The following is a 24,735-nucleotide window of genomic DNA, read 5'->3' as shown; positions in this document are numbered from 1 at the left end:
CCCACATGACTCAATCAGAGGTCACAGTGGTTGGGAATCACTGGATGATTAAAATATTAAATGAATATTAAAATATAAAAAAGTGTTTTGACACTCACCTAACTTGGGTTCATTTGGTGTCTTCTGTCTTTGTGGCACAGGTCGTTCTCTGCCTTCACCTAAAGTCAGCTGGAATACACTCAACAGGATAAAATGGATGTGCCAGAAATAATAGTAGCCACATACACAGATTTAGGATTTATTATTGTAACCATAACAATAAGGTGGATCTCTCTTTGTTTTGACCATCGATTCAATCATAATTGTTCTTTTTTTAATCACAGGCAATAGTTATAATAGTGCACTTTTTATATTTAAATTATGATACAGACATTTCTTTTTTTCGACACCTTATTCTACTGACCCTTTATGGATGGAGAATAGTTTACAATCTTGGCCACAGTTGGGGTCAATGACAGTGAACGTGGCGGCGTATAGAAGAGAAAGTCGAGTGGACACGGTGAGGCGAATGACAGTTTCTCGCGTGCTGATGAGGGCTACACAACATGTGAGGGGCAGACAACCGGGTCAAAGTGACAACGAGGGGGGTCAAAAAGATGGAACAAATTGGTTGCCGTCTTCTGATCTGTCAAGTTCAATCAAACGCACAAACCGGCGATAAGCGTGATGAATTAAATATCAGATGATGAACCTTGGACTGCCTTTACAAAGTGCAATGTGATGGATCGGTAAAACCAAAGTTAATAAATATGCAAACAGAAACCGTTGGTCAACATCCTGCACATTAGTTGCATATTGTGCTGCATGGAAGACTGGTGAAGAGCATCTGCTAGTCTATTGGAGTACTTGAGTATTACGAGCCGACTGTGTGAGGGACGATTTGCTTACTTGCCCTTGACAAAGTCCCGGTCAACCGAGGATGTGACAGAATGAGCTGTGAAAATTTTGGGACGAAAACAGGAGACTTCGATATGAAGCTTCGTAGGTTGGGAATGTCGTTCTTTTTCGATGTGGGGCAAAACAGCTGTGAGGACGTTCATGGACATATACACACATAGTGTTTTTTTTTTCCTCTCTCGTCTCTCTCCATAGAGTAATGTTCCTATTTCTGTTGAAATAAAAAAAAAAAAAATCTCAGAGTAACAGGAGTCCAAGTGCATTAGTTCATCTTGCCTCTGAAGAGAAATTAAATACCCCCCCCCCCCCCAAAAAAAGCAGCTTCCTCTTCCCAGCGAGTGTGCTGTCCTTGCTGCAATCACTGCACGTCCGCAAAGGAAATAAATAAAAATAAAATTCACATTCACTTACATAGCTTACTTGGTTGGTTTTCTTTGAGTCAGGGTAGGGCGCTGCCCTCCTGAGAAGCTCCTCAGGGAGGAGAACGCTTCAGGTTGAATCTGCCACTGACATACACGATGTCTTTCGCCAGCGAGCGGTCGCTCGACTACTCGTGGACGCGCGTCACCTGAGAGTGACACCAACGCGCACCGTCTAACCGGGAGAACCGTCACAACACACCTAATTCTTTTTGGTATCGAATGCTGTAGTACAATGCTTATGGCAGACGAGCTATCGGGTCTTGTCTTCTAGCGGGCTGATTTGCTAACCGGCATGCACGTTAGCACTTCCTAGTTTGAGTTTGAGAAGCCGTATCTATGGCGGGATACCAAACTACTCATTCACGTGGTATGTTTTCATTAAAGACCGATTCCGTCGCTCCGGTGTTGGAATCCGGGTCATCCGAAGGATCAAGACAATTGTTAAAAACAAAAGCATGATGGTGGGGGGGGAAGGCTCAATTCTTGCTATTATCAAAGCAACTCCGACTTAAGTCGAGGGAGGAGCTCGTGGTTTGCGAGGGATGCTTGAAGATAAAGTCAAAGAGTGCGGAAGTCGATCCGGCATCCCGCGGCGCCGTTTCCCGTTCTAACCTACGGTTGCGATTGGGTTCCGTTGGTGGACAGCAGTCGGGTTCTCTCCTTGGCCGAGCCTCTGCGCTGCAGAACGCCGCCGCTGCCTCCGATGCCTGCGCCATCCGCTCGGTCGCCCCACTCGCACCTGTCGCCCCCACCCTCTGATCGCCTGGAATTTTGGCGGGTGGGGGTCCTGTGGGGTCGGCCGTTCTTCTCATCTGGGAAGGGATCGGGAGACGAGAACGGGAAAGTCACCCTTTTGTTTGACGACCGAAGGTCCCCACCGCTCAAGTCATCAATCACAAGCTCACCAGATAGGGCTTGCACCAGGGGTTGATCATGGGAGCTGAGAAGCTGGGCTTGAATCGTTTCCACCACTCGTCTGAACCTGCGACTCGGACCTAAGGATGCGTGATGTCAAATTAGCACGGGCAATTAAGAAGCCGACGGATGTCTGCGACTCGCCTGATATGAGGGTGAACGTCACGCTGTAGATTCCCGTCTCCCTCCTTCCGTCCCTCTCGCTCCTCTCCCTGTCCCGCTCCCTCTCGCCCTCGGAGAAGGCAATATCCACCTGGAATTTGACGGGCTTCTGGAAGACGGAAGGGCCGCCGGAGGACTTGTATTCGGCCCTGAAGCTTGTCTGGGAGATGACGCTGTGACTGAGCGACGGCATCTGCGCGGCGGGAAGACAGAGAAGAAGCAGAGAGACCGACAGACTTACGAGGCGGGAGAGGTACGGGGGGCCGACGTGAGTGCGGGGGAGACAAAAGGTGAGGAGGGTGAGGGTGTGGAGAGGAGAGAAAGAGTGAGCCACAGGCAAAAGCAAAGTGATTCATCAATGTGCCGCCGGTGAGCGGAACTGAAATAAAGACGACACGGAGATAAAAGAAGCACAAACAATGACATCCCTAAAAACAAAAACACGGCCGCGACCTTTGAGACGCATGAAGGATGGAGCGCATCGGACACTTACAGACAGGAAGGCGTGGACGATGTCGGCTTTGACCGAACTTAGAGGTTTGTCTCGGATCACCACAAAGATCTGCTCCTCTTTCTCCAGGCCGATGAAGTTCCCAAACCAGGACTTCTTTGCCAGCCTGGGATGACACGAGGGCAGAAAAAGACGTTCAACAGGCAAGCTGGCTTTTTGATCATGCACAAATGAAGACTTACTCAGGGCTCGATTCCGGTGTTAAACTGGACATGTCCTCTGACGTCGGGACTAAAAGAGACAACGACTTGGTAAGTCTGGTAGATCGTAAAGCTGCGATTGTCTCACTTGACTTTCCCTACCTGCGGGTATCTTGGAGCACCAACATAAACATCAACATCAAGAGCCGCTCACCTTGCAGTTTGCGACGATGGAACCGCGGCGAGCCCAACAAGTTGTTCTTAAAAGAATTGAGGCGAGTCCTCCAATGGGCGGAGCTGCTGGCCGCGATCCCGCTTCCCCCTCCGGGACTAGAGGGCGGGGTGAGCGACAGGGAGCCCACCCCGCCCCCTCCCTCTGCCCGCGAGGAGGATGAGGACGAGGAGGAGGAGGGCGGGGTGGAGGAAGGGTGGTGAGGGTGGTGGACAGGGGTGCCCAAGGGCGTGGGCAACGGAGAGCCCTGGGGAGTGACCTGCGGCACAGAGTGGGCAGAGTTTGGGTACAAGCTCTTAGTCACCGACTTTAGGACAGAGGACGAAGGGAAGAGGAAACGGGAAACGGGTGAGAGCAGCGGAGAGGGGGATGGCGAGCGGGAGGATGGGTTGTGTAGAGGCAGGGATTTGATGGGCTGGAGGTGAAGCCGTTCGGCGGGTCCCTTGCTGGGCAGGGTCTGGTTCTTTGGATGGGGGGGAGCTTTGGGCCTGTCGTGTGCCCGTGCCGGGCGAGGTGTGGTGGCGCTCCCCTGTTTGGGCTCCTTTGTTTGGGGGGTAGCGGCAGCGGAGGTGACTTCTGATTGGCTGAAAGTGAAAATGGGGCTTTGATAGGACTGAGGAGCGTTGGGATGGGGTGGGGGGGTGGGGGGGGGGGCAAATGGAAAAGAAGAAAGAGAAGGGATGGAACATGGAGAAAGAAGGATGGAAATGAATATCATGCTTCATGACAAAAGAGCGCATCTTGCGAGCTGTGAACGTGTCCGGTGAAATCACGACCCGATATTTACACGCTTTGGTTTTAGTGCACGCATGTTGCTCATGCAGGATGTGGAAGAGATGTGGCATGAGGACAGCAGAAAAGTGAAAAATAATGTCACACAAACCTGCCGCGTGAGGTTTACTCTGAGGAGCTTGATTTGTGGTAATGTTAAAACATGATCAGAGGAGATGGATAAAAGGATGTTTCTGGCGGTTCATATTTCATAGAACAGCAATTTACAACAGTAGTCTTTTTTTTTTTTTTTAAATGGACTGTTGACTATAACAATGAGTAAATGATACCAATGCAAGTCCGAAATTCAATTTGGAATCTGTGTTCAGATGTTGCAACAGCTGAGTCTTACCCTGGGACTGCTGAGGGGGCTGGAGGAGAGACCGGTGGAAGCTCCGCTCACTGAGCGAGACCTGGGAGAGTGTCAACATCAGCAAAATTGTACTCATCAACATTCTCATTTTGATATTCACTTACCTCTGGCTGTGCGCGGCGTCCAGAGCCCGGCGAGGAGGTGTGGGCGAGCCCTGTTCCGTGACGCTCAGCACCTCCAGGCTCTTCCTCTCTGGACGGCAGCGACCGTGGCGCGTCAGCATGGGAGAGTCCACGCGCTTCCGAGGAGGATCTGCAAATTTAGGGAGTTGAGCGCTGAACAATCTCTGATGTCCCTACACTGCCACCGAGTGACTCACCGGCGTCATTGCGCTGAGGCAAGTCCTCGTCCTCGTAGCTGGGGTAGCGCTCTTTCCTGTCCAACAGCAGGTAGTAAATCATCTTTTCCTGGTTTTCTCTGAAAAACAAAAGAGAAAGACAGCTTCCTTTTATTAGCTGCTTGACAGTCAGCGTTTTCTTGCGCCGACTTGAAGAGCTGTATAAATGTACTCTGTAAAAAGTCCTCAATCCGACAGAACATGAGAGCAAATGAAAACCGCAAATTAGAAAGATAGCTGGCACTTGTAAAGAATGCAGCCTAAAATGGAATCGACCATAAAATGTGAGTTATAGTCTTGGCTTAAGTCCATTGTAAGAGGGAAGGAAAAAAAAAAAAAGAAAAGGCGGTCTTAATGAAAACCAACTTATCAGTTTGGACCAGGCCAAAGAAAGAAAGGCCAGCTGGTTCCATTCTTCTCTGTGCCACATTCCAGAAAAGCATCCCAAAACAATACTTACAATACATTTGTCTCTTTGGGGGATAGTGTGGGAAAATAAAAATGCTTACTCTTCACATTGCAAATCTCGCGTGAGCTTGACGCGGTCTCTGAAACAGCCGAGTGAATGCATGCTGTCCAACACATCCGGGTCCAGCTCAGTCAGCGATAAGATTTGCCCTACGCACACTCGTCGAGGTGGAGGCTGCTCTGGACAAGGCTCGTTGCGCCCACCCCTGCACACACACACGCCACACGCGTTTGTGAAGAATGTCGCATGGTGCTCCTATAGACGACTGAACGTGTACTCACAGATACCAGGCGTGTTTCTGAATGGTCTCCAGCTGTAGGGCAAACAAGGAAGCAGGTTTTTTTTTCTATTCAGTCCATAGAGCAGATGTAAAAAAGGTAGACGTCGGCGCGAACCGTGAGACGCTTTTCAGGGTTGACCTCGATCATGCCCTTGAGCAGGGACTGGCAGTCCGGTGGGATGAAGTGCGGCATGTGGAAGACGCCGCTCTTCACTTTTTCCAGGAGCTGGCGTAAATTGTCGTGGTCGAAGGGCAGGGCGCCCTGAGAGCAAAAGAGTGGCACGTAGGAAAATAAATAAAAGGTCAATAGGAAGGAGAAAGAGACCTAAGCACTTACCACCAGCAGAGCAAAAAGAATGACCCCGCAGCTCCACACATCTGCTCTCCTTCCATCATACTTCTCCCCCTACAGAAAATCCCCCCAAAAAAATCAACATTTACTGCAAAATCATCCCGCTCATGTAAAGAAAAACATGCATGTATGAAATTTGGCAACTTACCCGTATGACTTCGGGGCACGCATAATGCGGTGATCTGAAAAAGGACGATAATCGTGTTACATGCATTCCTCTTCCAATTTCGAGGACTCCAAGTGTGTAAACATGTGACGCAACAAATTTTGGAAAAAACAAACAAAAAAAGCCTTGTTATGTGTTGGTGGGCAAATGAAACACACAAACACTCACCCGCAGCTGGTCTCCAACAGACTGTCTCCAACCTGGAGTGAAGCCATACCAAAGTCAGCGATGCGGATGTTGTTCTTCTCATCCAGCAGCAGGTTCTCAGGCTTTAGGTCTCTGTGGCTGAAAGTGATGATCAGAAAACACTTGTTGACGAGTGTGTAATTTTAAAGACGTGCCATCCCACTATGAATTATCACTCCATTATAATTAACAATTGTAAGAACCAACCAGATGGAGTGACTGTGGCAGAAATCCAAAGCCGAAATGATCTGCCTGAAGAACTTCCTGGCTTCTTTGGGAGTCAGACGGCCTTTCTTCACCAGGTAGTCAAAGAGCTCTCCTCCTGACACGTGTTCCAGGACCAGGTATCTAGACAAACACAGATCTGGTCTCAACAACTCATCCAGTAGGTTCTTGTATCATGTGCGGCGGGAACTCACAGGTACTTGTTATTCTCGTATACATCGTGCAGTTTCAACACATGCGGATGCTCGATCAGTTTCAGGATGGCGATCTCCCTCTCAACCTGTTCGGATGGAGAAGGAAGAATGAAGCGTGCAAGTTTTGAAATCGACACAAAAGTCAGCGTACCTTCATTAAAACCGACTCGGACAGCTTCTCCCTGTTGACGATTTTGACGGCCACCTTCTGACCGGTGATGCAGTGGACGCCGAGCTTGACCAGACCTAAAAGAGGAATCATTTGAGTGAAGTTAATTCCACAAATTGCGACGTGAACATTTTGTTTTCTTCGACTCACCCGTCTGTCCCTTGCCCAGTGTTTTTTCCAGCCGATAGGGTCCGACATATTGAGCGGACTGACTCAAAGACAGTTCTTTACTCATACTGCTCTTACTTGAGGAACGCTAGACTACACGTACGGCAATTATTGCAATTACTGAAATATTCTACAGCTTATCCAGATGTTATTGTGGCATACACAGCACTCGCATTTGAAGATACTTAGCAAATAGGGAGGGAAGTCCGTAAAAGCCTCCATTTAAACCTGACAAGTTAGTATTTCCTTGTCAATTTTTTTGTACTTATTTATGAAAAAGCTCAGTAGTGCTGAAGAAAAGGAATAAACATGACAGAAGTCAAGCACTTATTTACACAACTAACATCTTGTCACACACCGATCCAAAGACGAGTATTTGGAAAAAAATTACATTGAAAGTGGGCCAACATAGATCCAGTTTTTGGAATTTTATGCTTCTTTCTCTCTCTGTCAGGCCTCACAGGTGCCCCGACATGCTAAATGTAGCCTCGCCGCCGCTCTCCCACACAGCAGCGAGGCTAGCTTGTAGCTTTAGCTTCAGCGCCTTGACCCAGCGGCCGTCCTGTCAAAATAAGCCCCGGCGCCTCGACTCGTCGCACTCCGAGAAACGCTCGTTACACTGCCTCAACGGACGACTCATTCTCTCGACAGGTGGATGCGGCGCGTAGCCGGCGAAAAAATATGCATTCCGGTGTCGTCTCGGAGTCCCCCCCCTCTCCCCGCCTGTCCTGTCCTCCCCAGCGATCAGCTCTACATCCCTGCGAGGAGGCAGCCGATCTCACAGCAGCATCTTCTCCGAAGCGGCTGCAAAAAAAAAAAGAAAAGCGACACAAGTATCTCCCGTTTAGCGCTACCTCCGGTTCCCTCTTTAGCTGATAATTGTCGGAGCGTTTATAGGCCCCGTTGTATTACACTCCCATCGCTTTTCTTGCCGTAAATCGGTATTTTTCTCTCTCTCTTCCTTCGCATCACTCGCATCAGCATCCGGGTCCTTCTCCATCCTCTCTTCTCGCCTCTCCAGCCCCGCCCTCCCCCTCCCGCATCCAGGCTATAAACAGATGGCCAATAGGAGATGACGATGCTGAGGTGTTGCACATCTGCCAAAGAGTGACAATGCAAAAAAGAAAAATACAATGGATAGGAAAAAGTCGACACATACCTGTTCAAACGCTAGATTTTGTGATATTAAATAAAAAAACGTGACGTCAAAGTCAAAGTCAAAGTCAGCTTTATTGTCAATCCCTTCATATGTCAAGACACATAATCTGTGGTATTATTAAAACAAATGCATAGGACATCTAACGAGTCATCTCGAAAGTTAAAAACCGTTAAGATCTCGATTTGTTTTGTGTGGGCGAATAATTTTCTAAAGCTTCAATTCAATTGTGATAGACTGGACAATTCTCATGCAGCTAGGAAGATTTATTTGCAGCAACCATGCTGCCAAAATAGAAACAGGACAGAAGCAATGATTGGATTTTATAGCATTCTCATACCATCACTTACATACCAGCAATTTTTGGACTGCAACAAAGTGTTGAAAGATAATGCTTAAATTTACCTTGTCCATAAATCTCACAAATGGACCCATGCAACTTTGAATACCTTCAGATTTGAACCTGGAAAAGGCAGGACGCATTTTGGAGACTCCAATAACACTCCACAATGAACACAAAACAAAAATAGAGTGTGTACTTTAAATTATTCAAGTTTATTTTTTGCAAAATATGCTTACACAAGACAGCATTGACAGTCCAGAATAAAATACAATAAAATCTTTACAAAACACGGTTGGCATTGACAAGTCCCTTGTACAAACGTGTCTCCTCCCCTCCAGTTTTTCCAGATGGTTCAATCCACTTTCTGCTGGAAACTGTTTGGAAAAAAATGAAATAAATAAAAAAAATTATAAAATGAAATTCCCATTTTTAGTCAAATATTAGTCAATATTTTTGGAACAACTTTCATATTAAAGCTACTCACATGTCACGATCCCTCAGACAGAGTCTTTGCACAGGCATGGAAGGCGTCGAGGAGGTCTTGACACTCCACCGTGCCCTTCTCTCTGATACTGAAACACAAATCCAGATTACAACCTAATCATATGTTAGATCATTCATGCATGCAAAATGTTGCATGTGTCACGCATCATACAAAAAAAAGCACCTAAAATGTTGGGATCATCTCTAAAAAGATCCTAAATCTGCATCAAGGATTATTTCAACGGCCCCGCTTTACTTTTATGTGCATAAAGTGATTACCCGTGAGTAAACTGCACACCACTAATGCAACAAATGCCCCCGCCCCCCTTATGTTCATGTAAGTGTAACACGAAGCGGCGACCTCGAATGCGCAGGACAGGTCATACACGACGTCAAAGGCTATTTTAAACCTTTTAATACCTCTCAAGACATTTTTGTTACATAACAGCCCGGCGTAAACAAGTCTGGATTGCTACATTTACACTCAAGGGATACATTTTGATATGGTTCACGATTAGTTTACTGTAAAAAAAATAAAATAAATAAACATGTGAATTTCCCTCACTATGAATGTTTAGCAATGTAACTCTAAACATGGTTGCTAATAACTTACAAAAGGCTAATGATGCATTTGTATGGATAGTTTGAGTCATAGTCAAAACTCACCACTTGCCAGCGTCTGCTTTGATAAGCTGGCATGGTGCCGGTGCAGCTTCGTCAGAGCTTCTTGGCATGTTGACAGAAGAGGCGCGCTGTGTCGAGAGCGCGCTCCTGCAAGAGTTTGCGGTCAAGTGCACATCTGCTACACGAAGACGTGAAGAAGGGAGTGAGATGGTGGGGAGGGGGGGAGAGGCAGACGCTTCCGAAGCGTTGATGGTGTCAGGTACTGTGGAGCTTTGAAGTGGGTAGGAAAAAGTCTACACACCCCTGTTCAAAACTTGCACACTTGTGGTTTCATTTTATTTGAACAGGGGGGGTGTCGACTTTTTATACGCAAGGTATACATGTTTTAAAGTCATTGTATAGTTTAAGCTCTTAATGTTCTTCTCTACTTTAGTATTTATCCTAATGCATGTGAACAGCCACCCCTTTAATTGAAGGGTTGTTAAATACTTTAATTCCCCTTCTTTTGTTTTGGAAGTCTTCCTAATGAATATGCAGATGACAGACCTTTAGAGGCAAACAATGCGCATCACAAAGGCCCCCTAATGCATCTCAAATACTCTCAGCAGGGGGGAGCTAAGGGAGGGGATTTTTTTTCTGACTGGAGATTCCGGATTTTGTGTCACAGGTTTTGTTGGTTTAGGCTGTTTCAGCGTTTGTTTAACCAACAACCTTGTATAAGCATTTAATGTGACATCACAAATCATTTAGAACCTTTTCTTAAAAATAATCAATAGTTGAATAGTTGTCACCCATTGACAGAAATGAAAGCTCTTGTGTTAGGTTTTGTATTAATGCAGGTGTTCCTATTGTATTGTCCAGAGAGTGCGGTCGTGCTCCAGTGTGCCCTCTTGTGGCGTAGATGCTAACTGCATGTAATAATGAGAAATAGCTGTGTATGTCCGTCAGTTGCGCTTGAGATTTATGAGCTATGGCTTCAGTGCACTTTGTCATGTCTGACCGCCGCATTTATGAAATTGACATTTTGTGGGATTTATTTGAATTCTATTTACAAAATTGGATGTGCAATGGCACGCATTGTTGCACACGAATGTTTACCACCACCTCACATCATCATCGAGCTTCCGTATGTTATTGTCCTGTGTTTTGTCTCTCTTGCATCATTAACGTAACAATGTGGCGAAAATGTGGAAAAGCATGCCTAGCTGGTTAGCGGACGCGTCGGCAAGCGCAGGGGAGGTCAGTTCGAGCGCGCAGCGGAGGGAACCAGCGAGGAGAAGCGACTAAGGGAAAGGAGAGGACGAAGAGCCGCCTTCAAAAATGGCGTCCTCGGATGAAAATGAGTAAAGATGTATTTTTAAAAAAAAACGCGGCCTGCTAATTTTTTTTTAACTTGTTTTCTCGCTTTATTGTTAATAACCACTTCATACGTGGACGCTTTTTGATTGCATAGCAGAAGGGTTGCGCGCGGGCAGTTGGCGTGCAGAGGGCCAAATAACGCCGCTTTTATTCGCATGCGTCGTTCCTGACAGCTAGCATCTGCGGCTAGCTGTTAGCATCCCGAAAACGGAGGAGGAGAGGTGCTCAATGGCGGTGCGTATTTGCATGAAAAGGACAAACATTTAAATGAGGGATTTCTCCTATCGTCGGGTGCACGCGTGCATAGTGGGAACGCTTGCTACCGATGAGTCTGTCCCTCCCTTGTCCTTTGCAACATTTTTTTGCAAGGCACTTGCAGCGTAGCCTAAAAACCTAGCCTAAAGAAAGGGGAGGAGGCACTACAGAGAGAGGAGAGAGAGAGAGAGGGGGGGAAAAAGGGGACGCGTTGGAAATCAAATGTTCATCAGCGTTTCGCCCATTGGCGGCCAAATCCGCGACATCTTCATCATGAGCGGGACTGGATTCGGACTACCTTCATGGAAATGATAAACGTGGAAGGAGGAAAATGAGGAAGAGCGTCTTTTTTCGAGCTGGTTGGATTATAACCCCGTAGACCCCCCTCTTTTTTCATCCAGCTTTCTCCTCCTCCCCTCCATTTCTCTTTCAATATGCTGTTTTCCACTCCGGAGGACTTGCTTATGAAACCGGGGAGAATCGCCTGAAACGGAGCTTGGGAAAGACTGGATTTTTTTTTTTTGCTCCTCGCCTTGCGACGTCGCTTTCGCATACGGTTGTTCCCCCCTCATAGATGGATAGAAATTACCCGGGAACAGGGTTCGGCGATTTGGGCGCTGGAGCAGGATGGAGTTACGAGAGATCGGCCAAAGCAAGGTAATCGGGCACAAGCCAGACAATGTGCATGCACGCATGCATGCATCAGTGCCTACATTGCCCCGTGTAAACACATTGTCGCCATTGGCTTCACGCTCCGCACACGCACCGCCGATGCATTGTCATCCCGAAGAGTTGCTAGTAATAACATTATCAACAGCAATGGAGCGGTGTGCGTGTCGTGGGGGTGGGCGGGGTGGAGAAAGGAAAAGGTTGGGGGGATTTGAATTGAATACGATTGACAGACAGACGGTGGATTTTGGAGATGGGGATGGGAAGTGGCGTCTCCAGTTTTTTTTTTTTTTTGTATTGTTTTTTTTACTTTGCAGGCCTGCACATGCTCTGATAAATAAAAGCATACGAATGGTGCAAGAAAAAAAAGCTCCACAGTAGCCCCCCCTCCCTGACAGACATCAACAAGAATTGGAGGTGCATTTGTGGAGCCATCTTCAATGGTGCATCGTGAAGAGGGTAGAAAAAAAGAGGGGGCTTAGTTGCCTTGCTCTGAAAATTCCCCCGTTTTTGCAGCATTTGGCTCCAGACACGATTGGAGATGATGTGCTCATAGTAGGCTCATTTGCATAATGAAATTGTACAATTCGAATCACATTTAAGGGTTGCAATAAAAACAGAAATACCAAAGGAGACTTGGGAATTGGATGAGTTTGCGTGACGACGTTGGGATCAACGCTGCAATCGTTTACGAGACCTCTTATTACCTTTTACGTTAGCATGCGAGCTAGATTTACACGCAAGTCAATTGCGGCCTGCTAGCATCACTTAGCTAGCCGCTTCTGGCACATTTTCCCACCCCGCAACTCGAACTCTAAACGCTATTGTGTCCTCTTTTGCACGCGATGTTATGTCCAAACGACGGGAGAGGTGCTTGCTAATGTTTGCCCTTTTATATACGTCGATCGGTTGCATTCGCTTGTTAGCCACATCAACGTTATCAATGAACAAGCTCGTCTCTTCAATCATACTTTGATAAGTGCACTAATCTGGTTTATTTTCACCCCCCAAAATGTCGACCTTGCACACACAGGTCTGCATAAGTCACGTGTGCGATTTTCTTGCGGTACAACGGCACCCTCACTATTACTTTTTTTTTTTTTTTTTTTTATGCCGGAAAGATATGAGTCATTTAAATGCTTTTGAGTTTCATTCTTGACATTGGGTGATTGTCAGCGTTGCAGTGCTATCAAGGAGTCTTGATGACATTCATGTGAGGTTTGGAGATTTTAACACACACTTGAGACCTCGGGAAGGAGGCTGCTTTCTAGGTACCGACTGCAAATGTCCTCTGAAATTAATGACACTTCTTCATCCCCCCCACCCCTCTTCTCCTCATAGTCTTGTATATGGGAGTTCCAGATCATCCCACCCTGAGTCTGAGCTCCTCCACCGCCAAGCCTACGCCACCCCACACCCTCTGCAGGGCTATGCCACCAATCACCACCCAGGGAGCTCCGGCCAAGGCGGAGCTTGGGGAGCAGCTGGACGGAGTTTGGGTGAGATAAATGTCATACCTAACCGTGTCCCCAACATTAGGGGCCGCACGAATGAATTACGGTGCGGCTGACCGGCCGTGTGAGTCCTAGTCTAGACATGAGCGCTAACAATGCGTGCAATCTTAATAAATTCAGCCAAAAAACGAATTCAAACAGCGATTTATTTGAAGACCAAGAAAATCAAATCATGCAAATAAGTCACTGCTGCTGAATCGGTTTGCAGGCTTTACAAAGTACATTAGTGAGGCATTGATAAGTGAAAGTAGTGTCCACTTAATGTTAAAAATAACCCAAATTGGATCGAGTCCGAGGACTATATTTATCACATGCTACATTGTGTCAACAGTTAATGCTCCGAGTAGTCAGAAATTCAACACTTGTCAAATATATCCACCAATAATTAATATTTGTTGATGTGTTATCTTGGAGGATTTTCCTTGCAAATATGCAAATCGATATGTTTCCTGTTTTCGTCTAAAAGGTCTGTCGGGGCTGTTTGACACCGGCCTGCATCACGCCGCTCCCTCAGCCCCCGATGCCTCAGTCATGAATCTGATTTCGGCATTGGAGTCTCGGGGTCCCCAGGCTCCCCCCTCGGCCTCCTCCTTACTCTCCCAGTTCCGCACGCCATCCTGGCAGACAGGTGGGACCGTGTTTGCTCTTCCCTTAGGTGTTGACATTCAAAGGTGGCTACTGTCAATATAACATGACAAGAACCTCCAGTCGATTGTGCATTGTGTTGACTGATGTGACTATTTTTTTCCCCTTGTTTTCCTTTTGTTCCAAACCAAATGTCCATAGCACATAATTCTTACTTGCAGTAAGTGGAAGACTAAATTAACTTTTTTTTCTCCCCCCTCGTTCTGAACAGCGATGCACACACCTGCTCCTCCAGAATTATTCATTTCTGGAGCTCTTCCTGGCTCGGGCTCCTTCCCCTCCTCCTCCGCTCTCTCAGCCTATCAGCACCCAGCATCCTTTTCCAGCCGCTCCTTTCCCGGTGCCTCCCTTTCCCTGCAGGACACGCCCACGTTTAGTCCCACGTCCAATGGCCTGCTCTCCCCACATGACCCCTTACTACACATCAAAGCTCCCTCCCAGTCCAGCCTGGGTTTTGACAGACTCCTATCCTCGCAAGGGGCTGCCGCAGCCGCCTATAGGGGCAGCCAGGACCCTACAGGTGCCTCATCAGCCCAGGCGTCTTCTGCTCGGCACCTGCAGTCCCACCAGTTTAACCTGCTGTCCTCGCAGCTCCAAGACCAGTCCTCCCAGCTGTATAACGCATCAGTATTCTCCTCAGCCCAGCCCCAAACTCAGTCCCAATCCCAGTCCAACTCGGCTCAGGAGCGGGCCGTGCCAAGACAGGACAGCGTTATCAAGCACTACCAGCGGCCCACGCCATCGCAGCCGCAGCTCTCGTCCTCCGCTGCTCACTCCTTACAGCACTACCTCAGCTGTGGAGGGGCAGGCTACCAACAAATAGCCAGCCATCACAGGCACGCCGGCCTTTCGTGCAGCCCGCTGGGCGACCAGAGCCCCTCGTCCGACCACAAAGCCTCCTCTCGTACAGAGCAATATAGGCCGATCATCCAGCCTCCGTATTCTTCATCTTCCTCCTCCTCTTCTTCCTCTGCTGGGAAAGGTACCAAAAGTAGCTCCAGCAGCGGCTACTCCTCTGGAAGTTCGGCCTCGTCATCAAGAACTCCTCTCACCCCTCCTTCTGCATCCTCTACCTCCTCCTCCTCCTCTTCTTCTTCGGCCACTCCTGGGGCTCACCCCTCCAACTCCATCCCCACCTCAAGCTCCAGTGCAGCCCCCTCCAGGCAGCAACCCCCAACTCAACCGGCTCCACCTCCCCCGGCCCCTCAGCAGCAGCAACCCCCTCCCACTTCCACTTCAACACCTCAATCCCTCCCCAAATCCTGCCTCTCTGGCTATGGCTCTCCCGTGCCGCCTGTAAAACCCCCCACCTCTGCTCTCACTGGTCAGACTCCACCCCAACAGCAGACGCAGTCATACTCTCCAAATCAGCCTCCTACTTCCCATCTCGCTCAATCCTATGGAGGCTTCAGTTCTCCACAAGCCCAGGACCTGAGCTCAGGTACTGGTGGGAAAGGCTATGGAAGTTTAGGAGGGCGAAGTCAGTCATACCCCACTGATATCTATGGAACCGATTCTGCTTATGGATCACTTCCCTCCTCGCTGGGTGGGGCCGGAAGCCCATCACTGGGCTATGGTGCCCCAGGTCATTCTCCTGCACTTTTAAGATCAAGTGGGTCATCAGGTAGTGGAGCATCTGGGGGAGGAAGCAGCAGTGGCACAGCAAGTGGAAACTCTGGCTCAGGAGGAGGGGCAGGAAATGGTATGGCAAGTGAGAGAGGTGGAGGGGGTAGCGGAGGGGCGTCTTATCATATTCCAGATTCGAGTCCCTCCCCATCTGGAAACTCGGGCATTATCCGCCCTGGGCTGCACTCCCCGGTGCCGCCTTGTCCCACGCAGTCTCCCGGAGGGGCAGGTTCCAATAAATACATCTCCTCTGTTCTCTCTCCTACTTTCCTAAGCTCCCCACAGGGCTACCCTGACACCAGAGGTCCGAGCTCTCAAGCTCAGTCTTACCACGCCGCCTCCTCCAAATCAAAGGCTGACACGTCAATGCTCGGAGTCGGTTCGCAGAGATCCCAAGAGGAAGTAGATGACGACGACGAGTTCTTGATCCAGCACTTGCTGCAGGCACAAGCCAGTCCTGCTACCCAGGCTTCTCATCACCATTCCCAACAGCAGTCCCAACAGACATCCCAGCAAACACAGCCTCAGCCTCAGTCGGCGCCGCCAACATCTGATGCTGGCAAAGGGCTTAGCTATGACATGGGAAAGTCCTCTGAGGAAAGGTACCACCCCCAGAGTGTCATACGCACCCACAGTGCCACATCCTCTTCTGGGGTCGGTAATGCAAACTCCGGGGGGTCTATCTCTGGCCTGGACAGCCAGCTGGAGATGTCACTGAAGAAACAGCAACAACACCAACAACAGCAGCAGCAGCAGCAACAACAACAGCAGCAGCAGCACCATCACCAACAGCAGCAAAGGAACGAGAGACCTGTAGGGAGTAGCAGGAGTAGCGGGGGACGGGGCAGTGCTGAACAAGTGCACTCGCACCTTCTTCACCATGACAACCTAGGCTCAGTCGTCCACTATGGGCGGGGGGACCCGTACACACAGCACCCCCTTGGCCCCCAACACTCCTCGCATAACCAGCACGTATCTTCACATTCTCAGATTCCACCCCACACCCAGATGGAGCTACAGAAAAAGGAACGTGCTGAAATCCCTTATCCCCGTAAGACGCCGGAGGTCCAGCCGCAACATTCTCAGTCTCAAAGCGCTGGCTCTCTTATGGACTCACCCACAGATCAGTCCCACCAGTCACCGCACCTCCTGCAGTCCGTGTTGTCCCATACGACTCGCAACAAACTCGAGCCTCACACGCAGCAGCACCACAAGATGGACACGCACCAACAACATCAACAGCAACACCACAAAATGGAGACACACCGGCAACACCAACAGCACCATAAAATGGACTCCCACCAGTCACATCAGCAGCACCCGAAAATGGACTCCCACCCGCAGCATCAGCAGCACCACAAGATGGACTCTCACCCCCAACAGCAACAGCACGCCATTGGTCAACAGCAAGGCGTGATGGAGAGCGCCAGCGGACGACTCGGCTCGACGAAACATCCGGCTCAAGCTCAGTCCCAGACAACGCAGCTCCAGCTCCAACTCCAGTCGCAGGCTTTAGAGGTGGCAGCGGCTCATTACAACCACGGACCCTCGTCACATCAGCACGAACAAAGCCAAGTCAAACAAAGCTCAGTGGTCTCGTCTTTGGACATGCTGGAGCGCTCTCTTTCCCAGACCTCCGGCGCGGATGTGGCGATTGCCGAGGACAGGCGCGGTGGACGGAGCGGAGGAAGCAGCGAGCGCCACAGACAGCAGCAGGAGCAGCAGCAGAGGCAGCACCCGTCCCACCATCACCCTCAGCCCCACTCGGCCCCCGAACTCCACTCTTTCCTCTCTGAGCCTGAAATCGCGATGCCCACCTCCTCCCACATGCACCACCTTTCGCAGCACCACCCTCAGCAGCAACAGCAGCACCCCAGCTCTCAACACCAGCAAGCCCATTCTCACCACCCTCACGGCCAGCCGCAAACCCCGCACCCTCACCATATCCCCCCGCCGTCCGCCCCGACCCATCCCCAACCTCCGCCCGAGTCGCAGCAGCTCACCCCCCAGCAGAGCCAATTAGACCAACAGCGCTCGGAGCAGCACCAGTTCGACACCGTCAGCCCGGTCGAGAAAGCGGACCAAACCCAACAAAGTAATCGCTTTGTTCCCCTGACGTCCATCTGCTTTCCTGATTCCCTTCTCCAAGATGAGGACCGCTCCTTCTTTCCAGGCATGGAAGACATGTTTTGTGCAGAGGACTACAAGTCAAGTTGTGCTGGTGGTGCCGGACCAGGACAGGAGGAGATGAATGAAAGCCATACTGGGCAAGAAGGTATGGGCTCCATGAAGGCCGGACAGAGTGGCGGGGGACCAGGCGGAGGTAGCGGAGCTTCGTATGATATGATGGGTCATCATGGAGATCAGGGTTATGAGCCATACTGTCATAGCTTGGACGAGCCCAGCAACAATACGATGACTCTAGATCTCGATTCCCTTAAAACTCACGAGCTCCCCTCCACCGTTAACACGGAACAACTTGGGTTAATTCAGTCGCAGGGCCCAGCTATGGGTATGGGCTCCAATAACGCCGGACCTAACAACCCCGCCGCAAAGCTATCATCCGGGCCTGGAGGAACGAGCGCAGGAGCGGCTTCTGGAGGCCTCCAATCGCCAATTTTCTGCTCATCTCGTCCCAAGAAGCTCCTCAAGTCGAGTTCTTTCCATCTCTTAAAGGAGCGCAGAGACCCCAACACCCTGCCTAAGAAAAGTTATGCCCAGGAGTACGAGTTTGAAGATGATGAGGATAAAGCTGACCAGCCTGCTGACATCAGGTTGAACAGTCGTCGGCTTCCGGATCTTCTGCCGGATTTGGTGTCCAGCTGCAGGAAAGGAGGAGGAGGAAGTGGTTCTCTCAGCCCTTTGATGGGTGACATTGACTTCTACCACGCCTCTGGCTACCCACCAATGGGTGCCCACTCCCTTTTGCCTCAGGACGGCCCCAAGAAGAGAGGTCGGAAGCCTACTAGGCCCAAGAGGGAGGGCCCCCCGCGACCCAGAGGCAGGCCTCGTATTCGCCCCATGCCCGAGCCCTACACACCGCGAGGAATGATGGGTGAGATGGGCGGAACAGTTGGCGGAGGGGGATTCAGTGTGGAGGGGCGAGGCAGGGGCCGAGGCCGCGGGAGCAGAGGAAGAGGAGGTCGGAGAGAGGATATGTACATGGAAATGAGTGGGAAGGAGCAGGAGCAGATGCATCACCAACACCACCAGCAGCAGCAGCAACAGCAGCAGCAGCTCCATCATCAGTCCCAACAGCAACAGCATGAACCGATTCCACCGTTGAAGGTGAGTAGCTCTTCATTTTATATTTACATTCCATTACGCACATTCCCAAATCACATTTTTCTTTTTTCTTTTTTTTTTTTTAATAGATCAAGTTGCCAATTCCCATGTCCTCTGATGCCTTGCTGAGGACAGACTCGATGTCTGGCACAGACCCTGCTTTGTCCGATGGCTCAGTAGGCTCAGCTCCTTCCCTCGGTCTCAGTCCTGGTCCTTGTAGCGCTGAAAGCACCAGGGCGCAGGATAAAAATAAGCAGAAGGGCCAGATGATGAATGAAGGAATAGATGGCGACAGTCTGGAGGAAAGGGTAAGAGCTTCTGGTCAATAATAGAAATCCAGCATTGACACTTCAATAAATTTGTGCTACTGGTTCTAATTTCCTCAATGCAACTCTCCTAGGGTGATGAGAAGGATCCAGAGTCCAAGGCTGGCTTAGTTGCTTCTTTATTGGATTTCCTCAAGACAGGGAAGCGACCCCCAAGTTTGGATATTTCGCCCGGAATGGATGCCGACAATGGTGAAACCTCCCCCTGTAAATCAGGGTTGCGTCCATTATCCCCGGCGCCTCCTCCACCCCCACCTCCATTCGGGGATGGCGAAGGTAATGGCGGTCTCGCCTTGGGCAGCTGCCCCAGTCCCAAGCGTCTGGAGGACGAGCTGAAGAGGAACCTTGAGACCCTGCCCTCGTTTTCCTCAGATGAGGAGGACTCGGTCGGAAAAAATCAAGACCTCCAGAAAAGCATCTCCTCCGCCATTTCCGCCCTGTACGACACGCCCCAGCTGACCGCTAACATCCATCACTCGTTAACTCCTCAGCCGCAGCCTTCTCACTCCCCTCTGACGCCCCCGTTGCACCCCCCAACCCTCAGCCCTCAGACTGACATTCCTACACCTCACGCACAACCCCAGCCCAATGAACCCTGCATCCTCCAACCAGAGGAGCCAAACATGGACGAGAACAAGGATGAGGAGAATGACGAGGAGCGCAGTACCAGAGGGGACGAGGAGAGCGATATGATGGAGGAGAGCGAACCACAGCTGGAGACACTCGGTGCCCCGAAACTCGAACGTAAGACAAATACAGGGTGTATCGGTGTCGTAGTATCGCAGTATTTTGCCGACTATGAGTACAGACGGCTGATAATTGTATTGGTGGATACCGAGATATTTTTCTTCTGGTAAAAGCCAAAGTGTGCTTGAACGGTGAAGAAGAAGAAAAATCTGTACGTTACCCGTTGTTGTTGAATGCTTGGCGGTATTGGTAGGACTCTCAAAACGGATGCCGAATATTTCGTTTTTCCAATTTGTCGCCATTGTCGTTATTGCTACACGTTCTTCCACGTAGCTGCAGTACAAACACTTTTTTGAAATTGTTATCTGTGGAAAGTAGAAAGAACCGATATCAGTTTTCAAAAGAAAATAAACACAACACACGACACTAATGAAAAATATACAACAAACTATTTGTACTTCAACACTGCTCATACCTGACGGTGGGATGAAGTCCAAATACTTTGCTACTCAACCGTTGGATCAATACGTGTTACATCATTATGAGTCCATTATTTGTATTGAAATGAGGATTTGCTCAAATTAGCATTTTTAAGCAGCAGTAGCAGCAGATGCCACAAGGCTTTTTGCATACATTTACATCAAGAGTTGGCACATGATTACATCCCCCAGCCTGTTTGTTAAATACACCGTCGAATTATGTTCCTCATTTAACAACAATGCCGTGTGCAGTTTCTCGTAGGCCTGTCAACTGGAGCTCAGCCTTGATCTCTTTCTTTACAGCGTCCCTCGAGGAGATTCCTCCTCCTGCCGCAGCAAGTCCCCAACCTCCCTCCGTCCCTCCCTCTCCTGCCTCCTCTTCCTCCTCATCTCCTGCTCCCTCCCCCCTCCCTCCCCTGTCTCTCCCCTCACCTACTCCTCCCCCAGAAGAACAAGGGGAGAACTCCAAGCCTCCGAGCCCCGTCGCCGCCAAATCGCAGACACCGCCGCCTCCCCTGACTGCGACTCTCCCACCGCCTCCCACATCTCCTCCTCCTTCTCCTCCCCCTCCCACTTCTTCGACCCCACCTCCTCCTGCTCAAGCTTCTCCTCAAAAAGAGTCTCTGACGCCCTCGCCCGAGTCTGCCGCCTCTCCTGAAGAAGAGCGACCGCCGCCCAAGAACACCAACTTGCACCTGGCGCAGAAGCAGGAGGACGCGGCCATCGCTGGAGAGAGTGAGGAGGATGACAGCGAGAGCGGCGGGGAGGGCATCTTCAGAGAAAGGGATGAATTTGTGGTGCGGGTGGAGGACATTGGAACACTCAAGGTACGTGTGTGTTTAAATGCAATACAGTACGTGTATATCCATATCCAAATGTTCTCCTGTGTTTGCTCCAGTTGGCCTTGCAGACAGGCCGGGAGCCTCCTCCCATCTGGAGGGTGCAGAAAGCCCTGCTGCAGAAGTTCAGCCCGGAGATTAAAGATGGACAGAGACAGTTCTGTGCCACAAGCAATGTGAGTTCACCTCAGGACGCTGCGGTCTCCTCCGATTGTATTTTAACTTGATGTCCAACGTACATCCTCGGCAGTATCTCGGTTACTTTGGAGATGCCAAAAGACGTTACCAGCGCATCTACGTCAAGTTTTTGGAGAACGTCAACAAGAAGGACTACGTCAGAGTCTGCTCCCGAAGACCATGGCGCAGGGCCCCGCCTGCTCTCAGGTACACGACCAATTTGATTTGAAATGGAATGAAAGGGAACGGATGAGGGTACCGCTTAAGCCTTTTGGCGTGGCACTGACGATCTTTGTCAATGTGTCACAGGCGCCAGTCCTTCCCCAGAATGGCTTCCCCTCCCGCAAACCAAACCCAAGCAAAAGAGGAGCGATGTACTCCGTCCAGCCAGCGTGACAAGGAGCAAAAGGAGAAATCAAGAACCACCCCGCCGGCGTCGAAAGAACACCGGGAGAAAAAAGAGGCCTCGTCTGCAGTGGCTAAGGCCAAGGAGAAAGAGCCGGAGGCGGAGAAGGACAAGCGAGTGCAAGCGGCTCAGGACAAAGCGGAGAAACGTGCCACCGAACGTGGGCGGGGCAAGGACGAGAGGAAAGCACCGGAGAGGAAGGAGAAACCCGATCGGCCACTGAAGTCCAAACCTGCCAAGGTGAAGGCCGAGCCGCCGCCCAAGAAGAGGAAGAAGTGGCTGAAGGAAGCTCCCTCCTCCTCCGACTCGGACTCATCGGATGACGCTGCTAGTGAGAACGAAAGTAAGTTCTTTACCCGTTCAGCAAGGTCGCGCTATTTTTTTTGGGGTACATTTTGCACTGAAAACAATCTCCCGCACTCAGTGCCCGTGAAAGGTGGCGTGAACAACCGAGCAATGAGGGAAATGTTCCGCAGCTATGTGGAAATGCTCGTCAGCACAGCTCTGGACCCCGACATGATCCAAGCTTTGGAGGACACGGATGGTGAGGATGCCGCTTGCCGCCTCCTTGGATTCAATTGCTTCATTTGTATTTTGTTCCTACAAACACAACTTGCTAAACAGTCATTTTGTAAAAGAGTAACGCTTTCAAATACACAATTGCGAAAGAAAGTCAACAGTGATGGCAATACAGTAGGCTCGTGCATAATCTCTTTGACAGAGGAGCTGTTAAATATATTGATGTGCGAGACCAAAATAGAATCTGTTGAAAGAACGAGGAGCGATAGAAGAGCCGCTACGGGTCAGCCCGTGTTATTAAAGCGAGTGGCAGCTTGGCGTATGATGACTAATGACACCTCCTCTACCTTGACTGGCCGCCAGATGAGCTTTACCTCCCCCCCATGAGGAAGATCGACAGCATCCTCAGCGAGCAGAAGCGGAGGTTGTTGAGGAGAGTCAGCATGAGCTCTCAGCATCAGGTAATCTACGCCCGGCTGTCCTTCGGGTGTCTCGTAACGGGATGTACTTTGACGGCGTCGCCGCCAAACGCGCTTTAATCATAGCTGTCTGTCAACGATGCACCGAATGCACACAACTCCCCCGGCTTAGAACAAAGTCACGCTTCAGGAGGCTTGTTTGCAAGGAATTTGCGTACAACTCCTTTTAATTTTCGCTGCATTTTCTTCCTCAGGAGGTTGTGCATGCATACCCCCAGATCATCGTGGACCCCTTGGACTCGGGAGTGGTGAGGGTGCGGCTCAGTGGCGACGCCTACAACCGCAAGACCCTCAACAGAGTCAAGAAAAGCCTGCCTAAACCACAGGTGTGTCACTTTATTTGACATTTAGTTATTTCTCTCGATCTGATTCTCTCGTCTTTTTCCTCCAGGACCTTAAACTGTCATCTGACTCATATCGCATCTACAGCCTGTACCACTCCCTGCACCACTATAAATACCACACCTTCTTACAGTGCAAGAAAGAGGTAAGATCGACCCACCTTGCATTTTTGCGGAGCTTACCGCCACGTTTGCTCGCGACTCAGCGTCTTTGTTTCCACAGACCAACACGATCGAGCAGGCGGCCGAGGACCCGGGCCAGGAGGAGGTAGTGCAGCAGTGTATGGCCAACCAGGGCTGGCTGGACACGCTCTTCAGCTCCTTTATCGAGCTGCTCACGCTCAGCACCAAAGCCTGAGAGGGATGAGCTTTATTAAAGTTGGAGAATATGAAAAAAAAAAAGATGAACAGGATGGATCCCACTGTACAGACGCCTCCCCTCAACCCATCAATTTTCTTCAAATCTCAAAGATCTGAGGATGTATTTTCAAGGATGAACTCGAGGGGGGATCAGAACAATGGCCTCCTTTTTTCCTTCTTCTTGAACAATGACTAAAGAAATGTGTTTCATTGTGAGGAGTGGGACCCCACCGGATTTGGGGTCACTTGCCGGTCAAGAGGAATTTGACCACCCGCCTAAGGTCTGAAAGTGAGGAGCAACACCAAGTCCACAGAGGAGCCGCTAACATCTCGTTAACTGTGCGTCATTAAGACAATAGCTCGAAGAGAAACTATTACCGCTTAGTTTTTACATAAATTATTTTTTTGAAAAGACTAACATCCGCTGTCGGCTTTGGGAAAGACTGAAAGAGGGCGAGAATGCTTTTTAAACTACGTGTGGAGCGTGCCGTGAGCAGCGTAAACAAGGACTCGAACCATTAGATGTGTTAATAAATGCTCTCTCTCTCTCGCTCTCTCTCGCTCGCTCGCTCTCATCCAGTGCTACGTGAAGGGCAGCACGACTCAGCCATGTGATAATATATAAACACATTTTTATTATTTATATGAGGAGGTTTTTAACTTAACAAGCGCTGGATTGCTGCCCTAACATTTGAAATACTTTTTATTGTCACCACGTTCAGTATACAATCGTGACCCACATATCCAAGCTGTCTTCCCCTCTACACTTAGGAACGGACATTAAGACTGACATAATGTATCAAATACAGTGGGTGTAAAATAAAATTAAAAAAAAAAAGAAAGAAAAAGAGTGGGGGGGGGTATTTGAAAACTTACGTTGTTGTGCTTCAGTTCAATCATCACTCATGCAGATGCAAAGAAAAATAAGTCAACTGTCCATTTCCTGTGTGGGAAGAAGGAGAGTATAAATAAGTGATATTTAAAGAGGAAATAGTCATGTCATTTTTATCATTTTGACGTATGTGCATACTTATTTTGAAAACAATCTAATTTTCCATAAAAAGGAAAAAAAGGTGTGTAAATATTGTACAGTTCTTGATGATATTCTTTGTCATTCTGTACATTAACTCTCCTGTATTTGAGAAACAAATAAAACCTGCAAAGATCACACTGTGTGTTTCACTTCTCTATTAT

The 24,735-nt window shown here is 49.4% G+C and overlaps 2 protein-coding genes across 10 annotated transcripts; one reads left to right on the top strand and one right to left on the bottom strand.

The window, feature by feature from the left end:
• Positions 1-224: 224 nt before the first annotated feature.
• si:ch211-255p10.4 (serine/threonine-protein kinase BRSK2) lies at positions 225-23,466 on the bottom strand. Of its 9 annotated transcripts, XM_037279132.1 has the most exons (23): positions 9,618-10,457; positions 8,953-9,040; positions 8,531-8,832; positions 6,952-8,066; positions 6,784-6,878; positions 6,633-6,718; positions 6,421-6,561; positions 6,196-6,312; positions 6,010-6,043; positions 5,847-5,915; positions 5,625-5,771; positions 5,511-5,542; positions 5,270-5,434; positions 4,743-4,840; positions 4,528-4,675; positions 4,403-4,463; positions 4,163-4,189; positions 3,262-3,538; positions 3,090-3,138; positions 2,890-3,013; positions 2,379-2,589; positions 2,226-2,314; positions 225-2,144 (listed from the first exon to the last, which is right to left on the bottom strand). In XM_037279132.1, the coding sequence occupies exons 4-23, from the start codon at positions 7,034-7,036 to the stop codon at positions 1,932-1,934; spliced, it is 2,268 nt and encodes a 755-aa protein (XP_037135027.1). In that variant the 5' UTR covers positions 7,037-8,066; positions 8,531-8,832; positions 8,953-9,040; positions 9,618-10,457; the 3' UTR covers positions 225-1,931. The 9 variants fall into 9 exon arrangements, with proteins under 9 accessions (XP_037135027.1, XP_037135021.1, XP_037135020.1 ...); XM_037279126.1 differs by lacking the exons at positions 4,163-4,189; positions 8,953-9,040; positions 9,618-10,457 and adding exons at positions 20,162-20,306; positions 23,365-23,466 and having other exon boundaries at positions 3,262-3,892; positions 8,531-8,588; XM_037279125.1 differs by lacking the exon at positions 4,163-4,189 and having other exon boundaries at positions 3,262-3,892; positions 8,531-8,835.
• On the top strand, positions 11,357-24,709 carry prr12a (proline rich 12a). Its single transcript, XM_037279091.1, has 15 exons — positions 11,357-11,846; positions 13,200-13,357; positions 13,839-14,000; positions 14,229-18,931; positions 19,018-19,236; positions 19,329-19,998; positions 20,724-21,247; positions 21,319-21,435; positions 21,510-21,643; positions 21,746-22,185; positions 22,267-22,386; positions 22,725-22,822; positions 23,035-23,166; positions 23,232-23,327; positions 23,405-24,709. The coding sequence occupies exons 1-15, from the start codon at positions 11,764-11,766 to the stop codon at positions 23,537-23,539; spliced, it is 7,791 nt and encodes a 2,596-aa protein (XP_037134986.1). The 5' UTR covers positions 11,357-11,763; the 3' UTR covers positions 23,540-24,709.
• The last annotated feature ends 26 nt before the right edge of the window (positions 24,710-24,735 follow it).

This window comes from Syngnathus acus, chromosome 19 (assembly GCF_901709675.1).
Source record: "Syngnathus acus chromosome 19, fSynAcu1.2, whole genome shotgun sequence".
NCBI lineage: Eukaryota > Metazoa > Chordata > Actinopteri > Syngnathiformes > Syngnathidae > Syngnathus > Syngnathus acus.
The sequence above is the reverse complement of the archived record's forward strand: the minus strand, read 5'-3'. Positions and strand labels throughout refer to the sequence as shown.